Below are 24352 nucleotides of genomic sequence, written 5' to 3'. Positions count from 1 at the left end.
CATATTTTTGCATCTTATTTTCCTTATTATTGGATTGGTGCTTTTTTAACCTAATTTCAGTAACTTCTATTTTCGAAAAAAAGAAAATGCACTTTACAGATCCGAAATCGGACCATCCGTTCAAGAGTAAATAGAAAAGTAAATTCTGGTGCGTCCCAGGAAGGGTACATTTAGCCTTAATCTGCGCAGTTTAATTGTTAATAATTAAAAACTAAAAGAGCATACCTTTGAAATAATTTATAGATAAGCTGTGCCACACATTTTCACACGCGTTCAATTTGGATTAAACATGCCTGTTCCATACATATAACGATGTCCAAGTACGTCCTGTTAAATGAATAACCACTAAGAATAATACGGAAAAACAAACACATAGAAGAACCAAGCACATAAAAAAAAAATCGTTTCAGTAAAAAGATAAATGAAACTGATTCTAGAAAATAATAACTGCAATAACATAATTATTTACAATGACTATGTAAATTATGATTACCTGTTATATAGAGGTTATAAGTTCCATAAAATAAATCATAACCTTCAAAAAATAATATCTTAAAAAATTTTGTCCACTCTCATTTCTAGCCCATTCTCAAGGAATAGAGTGAAAGCGGTAATAAATTTGACTACACGACAAAAAAGCTTCCAATTTTTTCTTCTTGCTAAACGATTTTATTACCAAAAATACGTTCTCATGCAAAAATTCCAAACTTTTTAAAAGTTCAACTATACGTCTATTTCGGGCCAAATCTGCAACGTGACATGGCTTCCTATCACCCAATTGAGGATTTTTGGAAACTAGAGCACATCGTCACGACCTGCACCGCGTTGTAGGCAATAAGATCTAAGATAATGAGAGAGAAAGGACTCGACGTCATCATAGCGAATGATTTACCTCAGTTAGTCCGTAAGGGCTTTTGTGTATACGAGTATTCCTGTAATCTCCTTCAAGGAATATTAAAAGAAGAATTATAGCACGAGTTCTTATTAGCAGTGGTGGCTACCATTTTCTTCTGAAGCCCAAATTGCTGAGAAACGAGGTAACATACAAATATTATTTATTTATTTTCGCGTGTTAATATCTAAACTTTTATTATCTAGCTAATATCATTATGAAATAAAAGTTTTGAGGAATTCATTACATAAAGAATTTACTAAAATTTAAATGTATCATGACTATAATAGAAAAACATGTAAAGAAATAGGTTTAGTACTAATAAAAACACCTATCTTTATCTATTACATTTTATCATTCCCACACTGGTGACGACGATGGGATTTAAATAAATTCAGCATGAAGGAACCAAAAGATGGAAGTGAATTAATTTGTAGCCACGTTGGTATTAAATTACCTAATTTTTGGGTTGAATATCCTTAAAAGTGGTTTTTGAACGTAGAGGCACAATTTAAAATTGACAATATTAAATCGTCGACTAAACTCTGTCGAAGTTATATTATTCTCTTTAAAAAAAACAAACAATCGAACTCGGAACACTATTTATTTAATACCAGATCAGCCTGGTGGGCCTGACATGGTTAAGGTAAGAGCTACATTTTTTTTAACAATTGACAAGGGGGGAGGGTATAGTCTCATGCAAAAGACATCCCTAACTATACACAATTTTATAAATAAAAAAATGAAGATAAAATAAATAAATAAAAACAATAATTCTTAATAAAAGATAAAAGTAAAGCTAGTAACAAAAACAATCAAATGTATGGATTTAACAAAATAAATAATTGACTTCTAATGGATAATAAAAAATATTAATTGAGGAAAAAGATAAACAGAAAAAAAAATTATAGTGCTGTAACAGAATTGATAAATATAGAACTTATAACAGAATGTCCTGCAGCAAGCTGCGGCCTTCGGGCTGCGGTTGGGTTTCCCAAGTTGTAGGTCACTGCTCTTTTAACAATCGGTAACTGGGAGTGGAATCATGAACCTTTTTTGATGTAATCCTCTATTGTCTCCATTTGTAATTCCCGATGCAATTGGCTGTTTCTTACAAGCCAAGGAGCATCCACTGCGATTCTTACGACTTTATTTTTAAAAGATTGTTATTTTTTACATTTCGTAATGGATTCCGCTCCCCAGACTTCACAGGCATACAGGATCACAATTAGCAAAGATGAAGATTTGGCACATTGTTATCTTAACATATTGCAATGAGGCTATCTCATTCGGTCGAGAAACAATCGATGACCGATCGATTTGATTGCTCCTTTCAAGAACGATTTTAGTGAATGTGAAAAAACTTTACTGCCAGTATATAGTTTTATTTGAAATAAGTGCGATTGTTTCTTAGTGGCAAATAAAAAAAAATATTGTTTTGGCTCCCTGTTTTTATTTATTGTCCTTGATAACACGCTACAATATAAAAGAATACTACTAGCAATCAATACTCTATATAAAAATAACAATGCCTATAATGCTGAAATTATTAATGGCGATTCTCCTTATGCTGTTTATGCATAGTAAGCCAGGAATTAATTAACATCGGTCTGTAAGTGGGGTAGAAAAAATTATTTCTAAGATCAAGTTGGAGCTAGTGATTTAAAGTGACCCAACAATCACCTACTAAGAGTGATTAGTGGTAACTCCCCACTAGTGAATAATAAAACGGTATCAGTATTAATATATCCGAGTAACGGTAACGACTTCAATTGCTCTCAGGTATCAGTTACCATTCTCGCACACACGGCGGGTAACCGGCTATTTGAGATTATAAACAAGAGCCTATTCCCATTAATTTATTGAAAGGATTTTCTGACAAATATGTTTTCAAGACACGCTTGACCTTCGAGGTCTTCCAAATGCTTTCGATTTATTTCCCCTCCAGCGACGTGACTTTAATTATATTCAGCGGCCTGGAAAAACTGCAATTATACCTATATTGCTTTTGGTCTGCTTTTCAAACCACCCACTCTGGCCTGGCTAGAATTCTAATGCCGTATTATTCCATAAAACTAATTTTTAAATCATGAATAAGACCGTAGACTTTATTCACGTCTCGAATAATAATTTCGTCCTAAAATAAGACAATTCTCTTAATTTATATGATCTATTAAAAATATTGATGTAAACATTTATTATGATGAGTCAATACTAAAGGGAATCTGCAACTAATAAACAGATCACTAATGATACATATTTATATTAGGAGATGATTTGGGAAGGGATCAGTGAATAACACAAATTAGTTGAAATTTTATTGGTGCCAACATTTCGATAAAAATTCCAGTCCTTCATTAGGGGAAAGATAAAAACAATAAGATAACAACAATGGACAAAATGAAATATAGAATAACAAGAAAAAAGGAAGATGGCAGATAAGTAAATATGTAGTGGAAGAAAATGTACAGTGTAAGGGTAAGAAGATAAAACAGTATGAGAATACAGCAATATTACAATTATGAAAGAGGGAAGAAAAAGGAAATAATTTACGTATGAAAATCCAATAAGTAAATATATATAAAATTAAAGTTGTGAAAAACGAGGAGGAATAAGTATATTATTATATTACTCTAAAAGAGTAACTAATACAATTGACAATAATTTGATGTGGTGAACATAACTTAATAACGTGAAATCCAAAAACAAACATAAAAATAAAAATAATCCTATCAAAGCAACTTCCAAATTGAGAATATTAGAAATATCTGATTGTCAAAAAATAAATATGATCTCGTACTTAATACAGTACCATACATGTAATATTGGCTCAACATCATGTCATGCCAGTGCTAACGATTCCTTTCATACTGAAAGGAAAAAAAAATCTAAAACTAAGTAGCTAACATAACTTAAAAATTATACTAATTATGGTGGATTATCCCATCCTAAGGAAGATTTCAATCACCTGCTCCCTTTTCCTACCCCCTTCATCACTCTCTCTCTCTCCCTCAACCTAATATCTATTTATTTCGAAGGATAAGTTTAATAGTTGACCGTGGATTATGTGCGAGGAAGATGTTTGGAAGTGCAGTGGGTAAGAGCACAATCAATTAAAACTTTTTTCTTCATTCACCGCACCCTCCGCCCCCCTCCCAACCATCATCTCCACATTTATTTATTTAATTTTAAATTTATCATTTATTATACCCTGGTTTTTAAATCATTGCTAAAATAAATAAGGCTTTGATAATAAATTCTCTATAGATATAAATAACAAATAGATACGGGGCAGGGGACTATAGTGTACCCGCAATACAACGCAGGTGTATTTTATTATATACAGGTTCTCCTCTAAGTTTTTATCAATGCATAAAAAGGTTAAAGAAATCCTGAAAAGCAATAAAAAAAGTCCATTTATAATAGAGGAAAATAAACCCAAATCAACCAAACAACATTTGTACATTAATCAAACCTAGGTCATAACTTCATCTTGAAAGATGGAATCGCTATCTGTTGAGTTCGCCCAAATTTTGGAGGAACGTCCATTCCTGAGAAACTCTCCCATTACCTCCCTTTCGGACCAAAATAGACGGCGGGATATTCGTATAATAATTTGTCCAAAATAAGTCGAGCGTAGTAGCTCAAAAATTGGCTGTACCTAGAAGTAGTTATAAATTAATTGCTGTTCAAGCACTTCCTTGGCTCTTTATCCCCAATACAACAAATTAGCGAAATTGCCACCAATAAACAAAATTTAAGTTTATTACCAATAACATCTAAAGTATAACAATTAGCTGAACTACATTATGAACTACTTAATGGTGGATTTAATGAGTTCAAATTGAAATTAATTGAGTTTATTGTGCTGAATAAATCTCGAGATACAGCTTTTCCAAAACCAATATTTTAATTTTAAAAAATGATAAAAAATCTTTTAGTGAATTTAATTGAACGAATATCATGAAAACTAATATTCTTAAGAAAACGATGATTATAAACTACTTGACGGTCCTTTAACGAGTTCAAATTGAGCCCTTATAGTCTTGAACTCTTTACGTTCAATATTTTTTAGATACATTTTTTCAATTACAAATACGATTATTTTTTCCAAACAACCACAGATAAACATGTTTGAAATTTATTTTGGCAAATATCATAGAAAGCTCTTACAGAGATGCTCATTGTAAAATAATTTGTTCTATTTAACGAGCTTTAAATTGAGTCCTAAAATAATATATGTATTTAAAATAATTCCTACGATATCTAATTTTTCTGAAAATTTGTCACTTTTTCACCATATTGTGCATAATGTCAAAAGCGTGTAAATATATTTACATACATTTAGGGCGGCTCTATAAAATAAATATACCTTAGATTAATCATGATTCACGATATAACTTTGTTAACTCATTAATAACCCATCAGTTTGGGAAAAGAAACGGAAAACTATCTCTTGGAAAATATAGAACGTTAAAACTCTTTTTAGGGCTCAGTTTGAAGTTTGGTAATTTTACTATAAAGTAGTTTATGATCATCATTTTTCAAGGAAAATTAGATTTCATTTATAACAAAATATTGCCCTTCTTTTTTTTTTTTTGGAAAATATTCATTACCATGCAACCATTTAGTATTAGTTAAGTTAGATTTTTAGTTATTTCTTGCTCTTTATCAAAATGCATGACTTACTTAAATAACACAAAATAACAATTTTCTCCTTTTCTGTAAAGAATTATAACATTGTCAATATGGAATTTTTTGAGGTCTACTTTAACCTTTTTAAATATTGACTTAGGGGCCACCCTGGAGATTTTGTTAAATATTTTAGAAGTTAGATAGGACCAAATTATAAATTTATCCTGGGCATGTTAAGATATTTATGTATAATTTTACGACTTATAATACTTATTATTTAACTTTATCTTTGCGCCTTTCAGCTTCAAGTACGATCTATGATAAAGTATTTTAATAATCTTAAGCGTTTTATTTTTATATTTTAACAATGATAGTCTCAGTTTACTGCATGAGTAATTGTTAAACTTATTGACGCTTAACACCATTTCATAGGTTTAAACGAAATTGTAAAAAAAACGTAAATATCCTTATAAAACCGCAGATTAAACTAGAAAAAGACAGCTCCTTGAATAGGTTTTGTTCGACGGTAAGCTAGGAAGTTAGCTGGCTACCCCAAGAAGCCTTAGTAGGAGAGGTATAGTTGCGGTTAAGCCTTTATACACCAACACAAACAAACCTATTTGAGTATGTATACTCCTTTATATCCATAACAACAACATATACAAAAAGGCTTACAAAACATTTCATAATGTTAACAATTTTTACTTTCACTTACCTACACATGTAATATATAGTAAGGGAAAGTATTTCCATCGTGTAAAATTTTGAATTCGAGTTTACAACGGATATATATGTTTTGTGGTCTCCTAGGTCCAAAACATGCACATGTTTTGAGGTATCCTGGGTCCAAAACATTTACATATTTTGAGGTCTCCTGGGTCCAAAAAACCTAGTTTCGCAAAATGGTCAGTGTGTGTCTGTATGTGGTCTGCCTAGCTTAAAAATAAAATGTGCGAAACTGAAACCCCATATTTAAAGCGGTATGAGCACCACCTTTTTTGATAAAATCGACTGACTGAATGTACCACTTTATATAATCGAATTTTCTGAATTTTTCGAATTTCTCAAAATGTACAACTTGTCATGTAAAATTAAGTGGTCTTATTCTCTTATTCAGCTAGGTCATATTCTCATGAAAATAGTCAGCGTAATCTTCCACTAAAGTACTTTTAATTTTGTTTATTTGAAAATATAAACATTTGTTAGCAATTATAAACAATAAATAAATACGAAATAGTAATGAAATTTATGAATAGATAACAGAGATAAGAGGAAACATAGAAATATCCTATTCTAACGGGAAAAGCCGAGACCACCCGATGTTTCACGATTGCATTACGCCTTCGTTATCTTTTGTTAAACTGTTGTATTCTTGGCAGGAACGTTATTCCAATCTCAAGAAATCTTAAAATGTGAATTTTTATAACCACGGAAAAAAAATTGTTCATAATTTTCGCTTTCTGTGGTGTTTATTTTATTTTATTGAGGGGGAGAGGGATTACAAATAGTGAAAATTCTAACACGAACCCACCAATATACAAAAAATTTGGGGACATGTGGACAGAATTTTTTTTTTTCAAAGTTGATCCAAAGAGGACATAAAAAGACAGTAGGAATAAGAAAGATATCAGAGATAATACGGTCAACGATTAAAGAGATAGTTGTATTTTTAGATTTTGTTTACAAGGTTGCTTTAAATAACATCAAAGTATGCAGGAGACAAACCAGCAGCCTATCTATAATAGAAGATTCGCTCAAGTAAACAATAACAGGTTGAAAAAACATCTTGTAACGATCGTGTGGCGTGATTTAAAATTGTGGTAAGTACTTTAGCTTTTAAAATATGAGGAAAATATGCAAAATAGTGTAATACAAATTCACAGAATCAATACGTAACCTTTGTTTTTCTGCTATGGCACTTTAGATGAAGCTCAATATACGCCAAGTCAGATGTGAGTATTGATTACTAAAAAATATTTAAGTGCAATTGTCGTAAAGATCTAAAACTACAAAATTTCATAGGAGACTTTAAGGTAAAGAATAATGATGGATGTTCTTTTGGGGTGAATGTCCTTTCTAGTTCTTTCGATTTGCGGCGAGTCCTCTCCAGACAGTCGGGTGCCACCAAGCGAACAGAGCGCATTTCTCAGACGATTCATATTACTTCCGATGTATTTTCAAAATAATTTCGATAACATCTGATATTTTCATCAAACAGGAAAATACCGGCGCTAATTAGTTATATTTTTTATATTTATGTTAATATCATTGATTGGATTCTTTCTCTTTCAATAAGAAAGAAAATCCGAAATGCCACTTCCACTCTGGAAATCCCGTTCCATCAAATTTTTAGTTTTAATCAGAGAAATGTATATTTTATTTGCTGATTTTTTAAAAATTTTATGAGTATGTAAATATCATATATGAACCTTTCAGTTGACAAAATGTTTTTTTGTTTTTTTTAAATAATGCTTTTTATTTATTGATAGATATTACAATCTGCCACACAGTTGTGGGCAATAGGTAATAGTGATGAATGATCTCAATAAATAAAATAAAATAAATAAATGAATAAAAAATAAATAAAAAACTCTCTTAAAATATATTCAAACAAAAGAATAAACAAAATGAACATAATCAAACTATCTGTATGAAAAATAAATAAAATAACATAATGATAAAATAATATAGTCTCTAGTCACACTTACACTCTAATATACAATATTTACACAATCGACCTGAGGATACCTGACCCCAATCTATCCCCCACGTGTAAGGGGTAGAGCAGAGCTCAAAAGATCCCAGCGCATCCCTCTCGCCGCATCACTGGACAAAATGTTTAGTTCCATAAAATCAAACTTAGTATTTTCAATATTGATTCTGCAAGGATTCATCCAATAATTCAAGAACGAAATTTAAATTTAATAAAATAATATATTTTTGCCATACTGTAAAAAAAGAAAAAGGTAAAAATTTCAGAATTAGATGTAATTATAAATAAAAACAATCTAATGAAAGATTCATATATTTTGTAAAATTAACATCCAGTAACCGAATGCACTCTAATTTGTACTACTACATTAACATACACTCCTATAAATTGAAGAGTTCTTTTGATGAAAACTCCCTTTTGAAGAAACTTTAGGTTATTGTAATTTCCTCAGTGTTTCTTTTCCTGTACCAAATATTAAACCATCGTAGATTCAGATTTCAATACGGAATATCTTTTTCTTAACAAACAATTATAACCTCAATTGTTAAGGTTTTGGAGAAACATATGAAGGGTTATGTTCTCACTTAAGAATACTTCTTACCCAGTAGTCTCCTGGACCAGGAGTCGCTCGACAGCTGACAGAAAATGAATAAATAAATACATATACATATATTTTATATTGTAGTAATATTAATACAAATAAATATTTTAAATAAAATATCTACATATTACAATTAAAAAAGTAATTTTTTGGTGTTGTAAAAAGCAAATGTAAAATTTAGGATTTTTTTTCATGTTTTTAGCCAAGACTGTTCAATTATATATATACAAATTTTAGCAATATTAATAATAGTGGAATGCTCGCATTAATTATTATTTATTTTTTTCATTGTTTATTTGTTTAAGTTTTTTAATTTTATTAATTTTTGATCTAAAGCATGTATTTCTTGTATTTTTTCCAAATAGATAAATGGTTATAATAATTGAAAAATATTGAAGCAAACTGGATCAATATTTAAATACAGAGTGGAGCATATAATCCAGCATTGAAGGTAGGTAGGCTTAAGTCACGGGTCACAGAACGTAGCTATTACCTCAGTGAGGCAGGCTTTTGCCCTCACCAAGCGATCTATAGCGTGCATTCATGCAAAATTAATATAAAAATAATGATACAAAAATTTTAAATAAATAAATTATAAAAATCTGATAATTAAGCTAATGATCAACAATAAGTTTAAAATCCACTCGTATGTTAGAAAAAATAAAATAAAATGTTGTAAAACGAGACTATTATAAACAAAGAATAAATATAAAACATACATAACATAGTTAGTACAAACATTTAAAGTAGTGTGATCAAGTTTTTAGAGCATCTTGGATTTTCCTCCAAATCATTATAAATGATACTTATTATGAATAAGAGATTTTCAGACAGGTATGACAAATGTTAAGGTGGTAAAATAGTAAAAAATGTTTTACCACTTGTCCCATTGAGAGAGCGTTGGCGACCTCTTACGACAGAGTAGAGCAGAAGCCGGATACGCTGCGGCAGTTGGCGTTTCGTCCTGTTGACCCTTCCATGACTGCTCTGGGACAGACAGACAGACACAGAGCGATGCCACTCACCACATGAAAGAGCCGGGCGGTGGCATGGTGTCCCGCTCAACTGGATCAATACGCGGGCACACCGTTCGCTGCTGAAGCGCCACTGCCCCGGTTCTAGTCGACCCCTCAGTCGACTCCTGCGCAACCCACCCTCCGAGGACGGTATCTGTCGAGACTCACTTCGGATCGAACGGTTCAAGGGTTAGATAGTTTGTAAATTGAATTAATTCAGTTAGTTTGGCTACAAATTCAAGTTACAAAATTCGATTGAGATAGTAAAAAAAAATAATAATAACGATATTATTCTACAATTTTGTAACTAATACATCATGGTACAAACTATCTTCAACAGACTTAACAATTGAACTAGATTATTGGATATACAATAATGGGTTTTTCTAGTGACGACATTTTATTACATGATTGCTAGTCTGCTGCTAGTTCACTCTTCTAATTCTCCTCATACATTCCTTCTCCTTCTTATTCTTAAGTTAAACACTTCTATCTTACGGCAGTCTTAACGGCGCTAGCCCTCTTCTTTTTCTTTGCGCCTCAAGACTAAAATGAGCTGGGCTAATCGAAGTCTTCCATCTATAGATCAAATCTTTGAACCACCGTAAATTCGCGTGGTTTTTATCCTTAAGTCGAATGGAGTGCAGGTCGTTACCACATACTCAGGAGTTTCCAAAATAGCATTGATTTATAAATTGGAGACAAATTTAAAGTGTTAATGGTACCTCTGACCCCATTCCTCTCAAGGAAGAAGGGGCACCTCGCAAACCGTCTATTTGCAATCTCAGAGGCCCGTTATGTTTCCGGGAATCCTTAACTGCATGTTTATAGTTAAACAAAATAAAATGTGAGACACTTTTGGAATCATTTAATACAATCATAAAATTTATAATAATAGAAAATTCGGTTGCTGAAGGGGCATGTAAAGGAGAGAGAATGGTTGTTTCTCACGGTCCTGTAGTTATGGCTAAAGATCGCCGTCTCGTGCGCCGTTGATGTGTTCGGCTCAAGGGTGCCACCGTCTTCCCCTCGCGTCTTGTTCTTGATTTCTATGAGGTTTTGATGGTGTCACTTTAACCATTCCAGTGGTTCTTCAGACGAAAAATGGCCAACATCATAAAGGTGGTATCTTTGGTGGTCGAACAAGTGACCAGGCAGTCGAGAGACATATGACGAGCGTCTAAGACGTCTGGTTGCAACATGTGATTCACACTGTCTTCATTTCATATTGAGGGGGGCATCAAAGTGAGAATAATAAATTTACAAAATCGGATGTGTAAATCCGACACCGTCTTAACCGAGAGATTTCCACGATATCTTCCTCTCAGGGCTCCGCAAGGTTCCCGCTATTTTCAAAATTATTTCAGTAGAACAACGTTTATCCAGAATAATAAGGCTAAGAACTTTCCGAGTAACATTATAGGACCGCCAGAAATTCGTTTCTGTGATAGTGAACTAATTTTTTAAATCATTTGCATATGTATGTTCTTTGGGCTGGATTTTATACATCAGGCTTCTGTTCTATTAGTAATTAATTTTGCTATATAAACTAAGATTTTTAACTGTTACTTTTGCGCAAAAAAAATATTGAGAATATATTATAAAATTATTCTAAAAATTAAAATTTTCTTTTTTTTTTTAAAGAAATTTACGTCCATTGAGTATCCTATGGAGAGAGGACTTATACAAAAAATTTGAATCTTTAAATTCAGAAGATCTATTTAGCAAACTAGAGCCCCTTTTTCCAACAATTGGATATGCCTCACATTAAAGAATTTCACATGATTTTTATTAAATAATTACAAATTGTACACATTCGTGCAACATGCTAAAACGCACCCCCCCCCCCCCGTTGTAAAGACCTAGTACATCTTTGGCCATCCCAACCAGTCTTTTCCACACCTGCCTGTCTTATTTTTCGAGTCTAGTTCCTACGCCCAATCCCCAAACCTGGAGAAACCCCCACCTCCCCATGCCTCCCCATTCAAAGATACTTACATTTTGAGGCTGGGTAGACCCCATAAGGGCTCTAGAACCCATAGGGCTGACTTTACGGCTATTTTTAACAGAATAAAAATTATCTGCTGCAGCTGGATTCGAACCCGAGACCTTGGAGTTAGTAGCACAGTGCTATTAACTGTTTTGTATAATTTATAATTTATTTGTAAAAGTTATTTATAATTCAATATAAAATTTCGAATATCCTCGGCTTTCATACAATAATGACCATAGATCCAGTCACCTTAATCTACCATTTGATAATCACGTTACATAATTTTGTACAAATGTAGATTTTTTTCAGAACCCCTTCAATCAGAATTAAAACATAATATTCATGAATATATACATATGAGTATAAGGTCTAAGCTTAAGAAAATCCCCCACGATAGCCGAGTGTTCTAACACAAATGTATAAGTACCTAAAGAGTGAAAAATGTTCAAGTTAATCCACTATCTAAATAGGATTCTAATAAAAAGTCTATATTAGCTTAAGATTTTTAACTTAACCAACTTGAACTCCTCTTTCTTTCTTTTTTTTTTTTTTTTATTCTGTTTTATTTATTTCATGACTTTTAACCTAAATTAACACAGTTTAGTATTCGTTCCATGTGAAAAACTGATGACTGGCCTACTCCTTTATACGTGGTGTTCTACAACACATTCCTCATCCCCAGAATAATCTCAGGCAACCGATAGGCGAATTTATGCAAAATATTATATTCGTATTAAGGACATACAAATACACATCCCATTTTATATAGCAGACATAAACAACAGTGCGCAAATTAACTGACACCATTAGAACATTACACATAGTGTAGGAAACCAGGAGGAAAATAAATAAGTAATAACAAGAGCACAAATTCAAACTTCAAAGAAGTTGTAAAAGGGTTTTATGTCGACACTGTCCTTTCTATAGAACGTAAAGGTCAACTGAATAAAAATACATCAAAATGGACATAAAACTGTAGTTTTTTAAAAATAAGTTCTATCGCAAAATGACCAGCTTGGGTCACACCATGGGTTAAAAAAATTAGAAAACTTGTATTGATTTAAATTAATTGTAAGATTTAAATATTCCTAAAATATGTATTTTTTATTATAATTTTTTGTATATTATAAGTAAGTTTTCTTCTTGGTGATCTTTAGTAAACCATAGCTATGACTATGATTAATTGAACTAGATTTAGCTAGCCTTTCAGTATAAAATTTAAACAGAGAAATTAAGATTGCATCATATTTTATATACAAATACATAATAAGTGAAATATTATTTTTTCTAAAATCTTGGTCTTATATTCGAAAATTTTTTTTTCTTTAATATTCATTTATTGCTATTTACAACCGTACATTATAATACATTTAGTAAATCTGATCTCAGAAATGTTTTTTTCTTTTAATCTGGAAAATGGATTTTTCTTAAGTTAATTATGAAACCTTATATTTGAATAGTGATAGATGAATTGTTTATATTTAGGATAAAACCTACCTAATATTAATAACCACTTAAATTTACACTGATATAATAAGTTTAATCAAAATCATTAGAGTTGTTTTCGATAAAATAAAAAAAATATATTAAAAATCGATTCTATAAAGTAGTACTTTGACCACAACATCCTCCTTTCTAAACTTCACAGTCTCTCTTTATCATCGTCACCGGTCGTTCACAGTATGTTGTTATTCCTAATAATCCTTTCGCTAGCTCCCTACCTCTTTCTGAAGGCATACCTCAGGGTCTCTCTCTATCCCCAACTCTTTTCTTCATCTTTATCAATAACCTTCCACTTGCCATCCAGCATTCCCAGTCATTTATACCCAGACAACTTACAAAACCACCTTTCCTTCTATCCTCATGACGCCTCAAATGCCAATCTCAAACTACAAGAAGAAATAAATTTTCTAAGAACTTGGGCAACAAACAATAAACTAAACGAAAAGACTAAAGCTATCATAATTGGACCTCCCTCTCTCCTTATATCTATCCCAGAACCCTACAACATTTTCCTAACCAATACTCCTATCTCATTCCAAACGTCAGTCAAAAATCCTGGTGTCACTTTTGATCAAACTTTATTCTGGAAACCACACATTACCCAAATTTTCCCCAGTTACCTTAAAGCAATTCATTAGAATTCGTCATCTCTTTCCGCTTAAAACCCGTCAACCTTACTTTCCTATCTTGTTTTCCCCCATTTTGACTATGGCTGGCTGGTATATGGTCGACTCTTGGGTAATCTCGAATCTAAATTTAAACGCCTAATGAATTGCGCAGTACGATTTATTTTCAGGATCACCACAGACACATACATAACCCAGTATTACGCTGAGCTGAAGTGGCTCTACCCATCCTTCCGGTGCCAGTATTTCCTAATTTCCTTAGTACTCAACGCCCCTCCTAGAAAGCCTGCAATTCAAATTCTCAGTCCAATCCCAAACTACCAGGACCCGTTTATCTGACATCTACCCTCCACCTCACAGAATTGCTGCGTTTCATAAATCGTTTTTTATCCGAGCTGCATACCTCTGGAACTCCATTCTCTCTAACATAGGTCATGTACCAACCCTTCTATTTAACTACCTTTTACTTCACCAATCTAATCAATTATTATAATAGTACAGATATTTTATAATTACCTTTTTGTTTTTTTAGTCAGTTTTAATTTATTCATTGTTTCTTCTCTGTATATAAGTTATAATTGTGTGGCTACACTGTTTTTTGGCCAATAAATGTTATTATAAAATTAAAATTACATTTGTAATTATTCTAAAGGAACCCAGTCCCAGAATAATAAACTATTTTTCATTTCTATAAATATATATGAATAGTTGACCATATAATTTAAAATATGAAGAAGATGGTCAGGGTTGGTCAGGTTAAAAAAGAACAAAATGGGTATTCTACACTATTTTGTTCTTTATTGACCGCAACCCTGACTATCTTCCTAATATTTTCCATTTTATTTACATCCGATCGGTCGATTTTACCGAAAATTCAGGCACATGTACTCCTTAACTATGTGATTTCAGTTTCGTAAAACTTTTCGTTTTTGAGCTAAACTGTTTCACACACAACCATTTAGCGAGACTTAGTTATTTCAACTCGAGGGACTTCAAAACGTGTATATCCGTCGAAAACTGATATTCGAAATTTGCATTATTGTAATATTTTCCCATACTATATAGGTACCACATACAGGTACATGTAGGAGGCTGGGCGGCACAGAGGTAGGGTGCTATGCTACTAAATCCAAGGGCCCAGGTTCGAATCCGTCAGTGGCAGATAATTATTAATTCAGCTACTGTAGCCCGTTCCTTATTACAACCTTCCATTTGTATTACTAAAATCATTGGCTTTCCAACGATGATGCGTCTATAATGCTAGTCTTATTTTTTAAAAATGTTTTTTCAAACTGTAAAAACTTTGTTTCCTCTTATCTCATTAAATTAATCATCAAATCGTTTGATATATTCAACCGTGCTATACGTTTTATCAAAATAGTGCAAAAAAAAAAATTAAAAACCTATTAACCGAAAAATTATTAAACCAACAGTAATACAAGTTCCATGGGAAACTGATCAGATTACTTTTAAAATATGAATGAATTAGATTACTTCAATACGAAATATTTTTGCCCCAATTTCAATACGAAATATTTTTGCCCCAATTTCAATACGAAATATTTTTGCTTAAGTTAATTTTATTATTTTTCAAACAGATTCTTATTTATATTATGTTACCCATTGTGTCTATAACGTCTCACTTATTGAATTATTCATTAGTATTTTTTAAAAACGATGAATAGCAGAAAAAAATATTTTTTCGAATAACTCTTAATTTAAAACACTTCTAGACGATCATAGCCTCTCATCTGAAAGATAATCAAATTCTTAACAATGCACAATTGTAATTTATGAAATTTATTCGGCAAAATTTGTAAAATTTGCACTTGAAAGAGCTTTCAAGCGGTTAAATAAGGCAGTGAAGTTTTATCGATTGCAAAATTCAAAATTATTCGTAATTTGTTTTATCAGTCTTTTACTGGACTAAATATTTTCCACTTTTAGAAAAACCTCTCTCTTTAACAATCTTCATGTTCATTTTAATAAAGGTCTGTAACAGAATAAGCTGAAATCAGCTTCCAGTTGTGTAAAAATGTTGTAATGTGAAATACTGTCCCATCAGATTATCACTGTTTTCAGCAAAAAAAATTTAAAATTACTAAAACTAATTTCTAATAAAAAATAATTTAATGTGAATTTAACAGATGAAATCCTGCTAAATAAATTTAAAAAATATAGTATACATGAAATAAAGTAGTATGGACTTAAAGTTTGTTAAACAAAGAAGATTCTCTAAAACTGGACAAGCTGTAGTCCAGTAAAAGACTATTAAAAAAAAAGCATAATTTAAGATTTTACAAAATAGGAAAACTTTGCATTATTTAGCTTTTTGAAAATCCCCATCAAATGGTTTTTACAAAGATAAATCCGGTTCGTTTTTAAAGAACGTGTTGTCTGGTTTACTATGCTGCAATTTAAAATTATCTAATTTCAATAATTGGTTAGTTATCACTTTCTATTAAATAAAAAAAAAAAAAATTTTCTCTTTTACTGTAAAAAAATAGACCCTTGTCTGTATCAAATTTTTTTCAGTGCTGGGTCAGCAAATAATTATATTATAAAAGACAAGACATTAGTTTGGATTTAAGCTTTTCTTTGGTTCTTTCAAACGTACTTTTACATAAATTGAAGAATTTTTACATAAATATACAAATAAGATAGCAGAAGAAGGTAAAAAAAGTATTTACCAGTTCACTTTAAAAATACAATAGTATAAAAAATTAAATATATATATAATACTTTGTTTAATATTATGGTGGACAAAAATATTGATGCCCGGGGATTGGATATTGTCTCATTATTAATTGGTATTAATATACCCCAGTGCCCCTAATGTCCATTTCAAAATCTTGAAAAAAATGGAAAAGAGCAATAGAAACATTCTCTATTAAAACAAATTATAAGGGACGAAAGGCAAGCATTTGCTGAATTAAATCTAGATATGTATGTAGTTACTCATTTTAATTTATTTATAGGGGAAGATCAAGTTGTATATAGGTCCATAAAGAATTTTTTTAATGTAATAAAACATGTAAAATGTTTTTCAAGAACATTATATTTGCCATCAATTGATTATTGATTGATGACTAAAGCATACAAAAGGGAAAGTCAGAGGGAAAGAAAGTACATTAAATAGTAGAACGATAATTAAAAACATGTGTCAGAAAGACAAATTTGGTTTGCGAAATAATGTTGTAACAAGATGTAAAAGAATACCATACAGTAGAAATAAAAGGACACATGACAGAAGATGAGATTGTCTTTTCTACAGACTTCTATAAAAAATAAATAGAGTAAAAAAAAAACTTTGTGGCGATGAAAATAAAAAATACATGAACATTCAAGCAGCATAGCTCTGAAATAACCTAATCTAGCAAGACAGGAACGAAGACCAAATTCCACTCTATAATCACCATTGAATTAATACTTAAATATGACGGGAAAAACTCGACCAAATCCAGGCTGTTTAAAAATTTCGTTTTATTCCAATGTAAGGTCCTTTGAAGAATATTTAGATCTGTGTTTATGGACAGATAACTGACATATAATAGATTCATTCAGTAGAATTCTGTAACTTCTTTCGGTAGCCTGATGCTTCATTCAACTCTAAATCGGTTGAGCTTTAAAAATGGCCAGAATAAGTGAGAAACTGGCCCCTAAAAGACTGCTGAAGAGGATCAGCTTGAAAGGATCGGATAGTTGATGTGGAGGTTCAAGGAGCCGGATGGTAACTGGTAACAGCTATTAACTGAAAACTCGAGTGGCTGCTGATCAAAGCCGTGTTCAGCCCCAGCTAATTACCTTCAGTGACGGCAACGTTTTGGAGGTAGAATATGACTGACACTCTCTACGGAAGGTTCTTTATCTTAGATAGTCTGATAGAATTGACAGCATGGAGATTGAGGCCCAAGGAATGTACTGCCAGATTAAATTTGGCATAGTCGAAAGCTGTGATGTAAGAAAATATTTCAAGACACGTGTAAGAGAAGGATGAACTTCACTAATATCAGGAAATGGTGGAAAGATAATTTAGCTACAGCTGTAACCTGTGAACATAATGAACAAGCTCCTTAGAAGGCGTATAATTGCCAAATTGTTAGATAAAAAAATACAAACATAGTTGTCTAGTTTTTATTGTTTAATTTATAATTTACTATTCAGCCTCAATCAACTTAACTAATTATCCTTTATCCAGTTGATCACAGAATTATGTTTTTTGTCTCTACTCTCGACCATAGTTTGTAGGTGATCAATCAGTTTGGACTGTTGCCTGATCGTCTCCTCCATCTTAACGTTCTCCTCGCAGAGCTGCTGCAGCTTATCTGCGGATCCTTTCAGATTGCCGGCGTACTCTACCTCCAGTAAACTCTTCTCGGTTTTGAACTTCTCTACTAGGCTATTGATAGACTCATTCAGTAGTCCTATCTGTTCCTCTTTCACCGACATTTCCCTGAAGGCGTCATAGAGCCTAGTCTTGTAACAGTTTAGTACCTCTATTTGAGTACAGTCGTCAACTTCCTCTCTTGAACTAGTTTCTGCTTCCGATGCCTCTAGCTTCAATCGGTTTTCCAATTCGACAACCCTTTCTTCGAGGTACTCATTCCTCAGTTTTAATGCATTGTAACAATGCTTAGTTTCTCTCAGTTCGCTTATTAAATTAAACCTCTCCTGTTTGATTAGGGATAAAATCTTGTCATATTGAACCAATTCAAGCTCGCAAGACTTGAGTGAGGACTTTAGTAACGTCACTCGATCCGTCAAGGTCTTTATTTTGTCTTGTAAAGTTATATTTTCTCTTTTCAAAGACAAATAATTTTCTTCCATTGTGAGGAAACTCTCTCCTCTTGAAGTTCCAGAAACGGTATCAATTAGATTCGACTTTGAACCGCGAATCGAGGAGCCAATGTTGATTGATGACTCGGGTGGTATAACATCAATCTCTCGATTAACGGTTTCAACATTATTCGATAATGGAGCATTCGTTGAACAAGGATTCGATTCATCACACCCCACACCTGGATCTGAAATCCTTAAATTCGAAACAGAGTTTTTTAGTACAATTTTACTTGACCCATCAGTATTGTCTGACTCAATGAAATCTTCTATAGTGCTATTGATCATTTTGATAATGTTTTTCACATCAGGTAAAGAAACTTCTTCTACACAGGGTTCAACTTGTTTATTCGATTTTAATTGGCATATATTAGACTTTAATTCGGCGATTTCTTCCGACTTCGACTCGACTAACTGTTGTAAGGACATAACTTGCTCTTTAAGAACAAAATTCTCTTCTTCAAGAAGTCTGTAACTTACATCTTGTTTTTCAACATCAACTTGAGTAGCTTGGCCATAAATCGGAGCTTCGGAATAATTAAAATTAATAATTTGATCTAAAAGGGTCTTACACTCGTTCTTGAAGGTTCCTGGTTCATCTAAATCTCTTATATCTTGCCAAGAGTTGCAAGGCCTTCTGAACATCTCTGGTTCTCTGCAGTTATAAAATTTAATTCTTTAACACCAAGCAATTAGTAAGGTTTTAAAAATCAAAATGGAATTACATTTGAATGAGGTTATGTGATAACCAAATGGAAAAGTTTCTGCTTTATAAATTCTCATTGAAGAAATGTGCTCTTGTTTTTATCTACGGGTTTAAAATGTATTTAAGATATGGGAAAAACTTAAAAATTTCTTCTCAATTTTTTTTTTTTTTTTAAAGCTATATCAGCTGTTAGCTTGATGATTGAATACAATTGATCTTCCGAACCAAAACAAAAAAAATAGTCCCTTTATTTTACTGACTAATGCAGAATGTTTTGAACATGATACTGTAAACAAAATTGAAAACTTTACGAATAAATATATATGATAATAAACATTACGTTATAAACGTAAATCATTTTAAATTTCACATATCCACAATAACGTACAATTCTATTTACGACACGATTTCAGCATCAAAGGAATAATTTTTATTTTGTGAAATACCAAGGGAATGAAACTTAATTTCTCACAGGCAATACAAAATGTTGGTAACCAGAATTTAACCTTTAAATGTAGTTATTCGAACATTCGAATACTCTGTAGTATAAATAGAAAACATTTAATGCCAAGGTTTAATACATTACTTTCCTTTTCCTTTGCTCTTGACCTGAGTTGGCTAAATCAAAGGGCGTTTGGGCAAGCACTGGTGATGCATCCAAATGTTAGTGCTCAGATAGTCTTGTGCTTAGAACCACCAACAGATTAATGTTTGTGATTTCATGTTGTAGAAAATTAGGGAATTTTGCCAACCTTCGAAATCAATAATTAACTCTAGTTTAAGATGCATATTTTAAAATTCTATCAAATGGGTGTAAATTCATTGTTTAAAATACTGTAAATTAACTATAGCAGTGTATTTTTAGTTTGTCATATCACAAATAAACATTTATAAAAACATTACTATCTAGGTAATTTAATTAACATTTATCAAAAAAAGTTCTAGAACGGATATTTAATACATTAATAGGTTATCTAGTATGATCCCTACTAAAACTCATTCCTATGAATTTCCTCATCAACCTCCTTCTTTCCCGATAATTACGATTCATTTCACCAATCTTCATTTTGTTTTGTTTTACAATGAAACTAGTAACTTGTACAAGAATTACCTTTTTCACGAAATTGTGAAAAATAACCAATTCTTAGATTACTAAAATAACTTGTTACCGGAACACGTTATACCTTGATACAGCCTGAATCCAAAGCTCTCGTACACCAACTTTAAATCAAATAATATGCAAATTTATTATTTGCAACTTGTTACTAATAAATCCATAAAGACCTTCCTTCCATTATAAACTCCCTAACCACCAAAACCCACTAGTTTCTAATCTTGCTTCCTCTTCCACTCCTGGTAATCCTCCGAGGCGCCTGAAAAGAAGATGGCCTCATGAACTTATATTGTAAAATGTTTTTAGAGTTGTACCACTGGTTAGTTTCTCTACATGCTGTATCATGTCATTATCATTATGGCATTATGATCAAATTTACTTGTTGTATTTTTTATCCAGTTGTAAATATCAATAAATAAAAAAAAAAAAATTATTTGCAACGAGTAATCTAGATAAATTAAACCATTCAATAATACATCATTCCTTTAATTAAAATTAAAATATGATTTACTTGATGTATTTATGTACAGTTGTAAATATCAATAAATACATTTTAAAAAATATATATATTTATTATAAATAAATTATTCAAAATAATCAACCAAAAACGTAATCCAAAAGTGTTTGTACATGTCATTTTCATTATAATAAATTGATGATAAAACTTTCATTAATACTTAGCGGGATCACCTCTGTCTTTCAATACACATTGAAGAAGCTGTGGTATTGAATTATCAACACCAAATAAAAAAAATAACTAGCCTCCATCGCAGTTAAAAAACTAAGATGCTACCTTGGAGAACCCTCACAGAGAAAAGAGTATCTTTAAATGAATCTTTAGAATTGGTTATGGTTGTTAGTAACTATTCGGAACCCACTAAGACAGAAATTAAATCATCTACGGACCAACCCAACTCCTGACTAAGATATACCGGTCTCTCTTGGAAAATATTTAATAATTAGCTTACTTAAAAGTGGATTCTGATACACTATAATGATTTATTTACGAGTTAAAACGTTTCACCTAACAATAAAACATTGGCTAAGGAAACAATAAAGCAGTTTTAATAATGATTCCTCATTAAATATATGGTACTGAATTCTTCCCGCAGTCCACCTTCCAAGTTCACGCCGTCCACTAGTTAGGAACCACTGTCATAGATCATTTCCCACAGTTGCATATGTTACACAGAGCGTAGGCTCGCTTAAATTCAATAAATATTATCTTGCAACCCTTTTTTTTTTATTACCCTCGGGACTAAATTAACGAGTAATGATAAGATAAAAACATTATCCTTACAGAACTTGTTTTTTTTCATATGGATGTATTAGTAGAAGAGCCGTGAAGAAAAAAGGCATTTATTTCAACCCAAATTTTGATTACTTTAATGAAAACAACGCATAATCACTAGTCAAAACTGATGAGTCTGCCAAGTATAGGTAGGGGGAATAAAAATTGGCGGCTGTTTTAAAATGTTAAAAATAATTAATTTTTCATTCAGAGCTCTATGTCTTTAAAACTGCCAACAACACGAGAAAATCTAAGAGAACATCACTTAAAATCGAATAAATTTGCTAAAATGTAAGCCCTAATAAGCCTAGTTTAAGTTTAATAGTTCTCGATATATAGCTTTTTAAAAAGCAACATTTCATAAAAATAAATCGTAGTGAAAGATCAGTAGTTAGTGAATTTATTTTGAAAAATCTATATCTCACAAACGTCTGTTACCACTCAAATTAAAGCTAGTTTAATGAGCTATAAAGTAGTTCATAGAGTTTATCGTCGTAGGAGTAGTAGTTTTCATGACATTTGTTAAAATAAATTGATTTATAGTTGCTCGGACAAATTTTCATTTGCTAAATTTATATTCATAAGCGAATATCATAAAAAACGACTGCCCCTACGAAGATACGTGTCATAAACTACTTTATAGTAAGTTAAATTTCCTTTATTTTGAGTACTAGCAGACATATGTGCGTCTTATGGGTCTAGATGTATATTTTTAAAAAAATCAAACATTTTATACGAACAACTAGAAATTAACAGTTCGTGAATTTATTTTGTCAAATATCATTAAAACTACTACTCCTACAAAGATAAACGTCATAAACTATTATATCGTAAATTTAACTGCTGGCAGACATCAGTACGGCCTTCGGTTTCTGAAATAAAGTTTTTCATAAATCAAACTTATGGTCCGAACAACTATAAATCAATTTATTTTAGAAACTATCATGAAAACTACTATTCCTACGATGGTAAAGGTCATAAACTACTATATAGTGCGTTAAACTAGTTTTGATTTGAGTGCTAATAGACATCTATACGTTACATAGTTCCTGAGACATAGATTTCTTAAAATAAATTAACTAACTACTAATTTTTCAGTACATTTTTAAGAAATGTTGCTCTTTAAAAAGCTATATCTCGAGAACTATAGGACGTAAATAGCTCTATCAGGACTAATATTTCGACAAATTTACTCTTCATTAAATAATGTTCTTTTAGATTTTCTAGTGTTGTTGGTAGTTTTTGTGATATAGAGTTCCGAATGAAAAATTAATGTTTTTAAGGTTTTGAAACAGCCGCCATTTTTTATTCCTCCTACCTACACTTGGCAGACTCATCAGTTTTGACAAGTAATTATACATAGTTTTCTTCAAAGTAACCGAAAATTGGGATGAAATTACTGCCTTTTTTTCTTCCAGGCTCTTGTACTATATGCAACAGGTTCTCCATTTCTACATATTTTATAAGTCAATTATAAATTATGGTGATGAAAATTTTCAGAATGCTGTTCAGCAAGAAAATTTCATTATCATTTTTATGGAACAAAATCATTTTTACTTATGTCAAACTTAAGAGTCATCAGGTTATATTCAGGTCAAAAACTTTGCACTCTAAGTAGTTTTTAAAAATCATTTCTAAAAGGAAGAGGCAAAGAGTGATTAATTTATCGTCTCGATTAAATGATCGTCTTTAGAACAGAAATCACCATGATTCACCATCAGCCATGATACACAAAGGATTAACTTGGCTTTGGCGTCTGGACCAACCTTCGTTACCTAGAAAAAGTACTCGCCTACTTCTTTTTTTTAATTTCAAGTTATAATTTTTTCTTAAATCTACATGAAAATCTAATAAACATGAGTCCAAACGAAACCTAAATACGTTGCAATATTGTAGAATTCAAAACTATAGATCTTAATGTTAATTTCAATTAGTTGCGTATCCTTATTTAATCCTCGAATATAAACCATTTGAACTCATTGTTGTTAGAATTTCATCTAGAATTTAAAAAAGTAACAATCTTTAGATTAAAACTTTAAATAAAAAAAAAGTTACGACTACCGAGAGCCAGTAGGTGAGACCTTTTTCCAGGTAACGAGGGTAGGACAGGTATCCGAACCACCTTAATCCCTTGCCATTGCATTTCATGATTCAGCGGAATATCATAGTATCCCTTAAATAGATGGATCTATTTTGTTTCGTAGGATTTTGTCCCCCAATGGCCTGTTTATCAAATTAGGCACCCTGTGGACATCAGGTATTCCGCAAAAGCCAAAAAATATGTTGTCTATACGCTACAATGCCAAAAGGGGTCTATTGATTTTGATGAACCTTTCTAAAATTTTCTTCTTAAAGCCCTTTTAACTTTTCATATAAAAAATGAGACGAGAAAGAACGGTAAAGAAAGTTATCAAAAAAAAACTTGC

The 24352-nt window shown here is 31.6% G+C and overlaps 2 protein-coding genes across 2 annotated transcripts in view; both read right to left on the bottom strand.

The window, feature by feature from the left end:
- Positions 1-9939, bottom strand: part of LOC106682525 (monocarboxylate transporter 9) — a 252106-nt gene extending 242167 nt beyond the window's left edge. Inside the window, exon 1 of the mRNA XM_067047997.1 lies at positions 9720-9939. Within this exon, the coding sequence (XP_066904098.1) occupies positions 9720-9731 (12 nt within the window). The 5' untranslated portion in view covers positions 9732-9939. The remainder of the gene's footprint in view (positions 1-9719) is intronic.
- Positions 9940-18158: 8219 nt separating this feature from the next.
- Positions 18159-19460, bottom strand: LOC136795907 (early endosome antigen 1-like). The gene has a single exon (XM_067048004.1). It carries the CDS (start codon positions 19458-19460, stop codon positions 18159-18161), a length of 1302 nt encoding a protein of 433 aa, XP_066904105.1.
- Positions 19461-24352: the final 4892 nt, after the last annotated feature.

This window comes from Halyomorpha halys, unplaced genomic scaffold, assembly GCF_000696795.3.
Source record: "Halyomorpha halys isolate HHAL.00 unplaced genomic scaffold, Hhal_1.1 Scaffold421.1, whole genome shotgun sequence".
NCBI classification, from domain to species: domain Eukaryota; kingdom Metazoa; phylum Arthropoda; class Insecta; order Hemiptera; family Pentatomidae; genus Halyomorpha; species Halyomorpha halys.
Note: the sequence above shows the minus strand (reverse complement) of the source record. Positions and strands in the feature narration are given on the sequence as shown.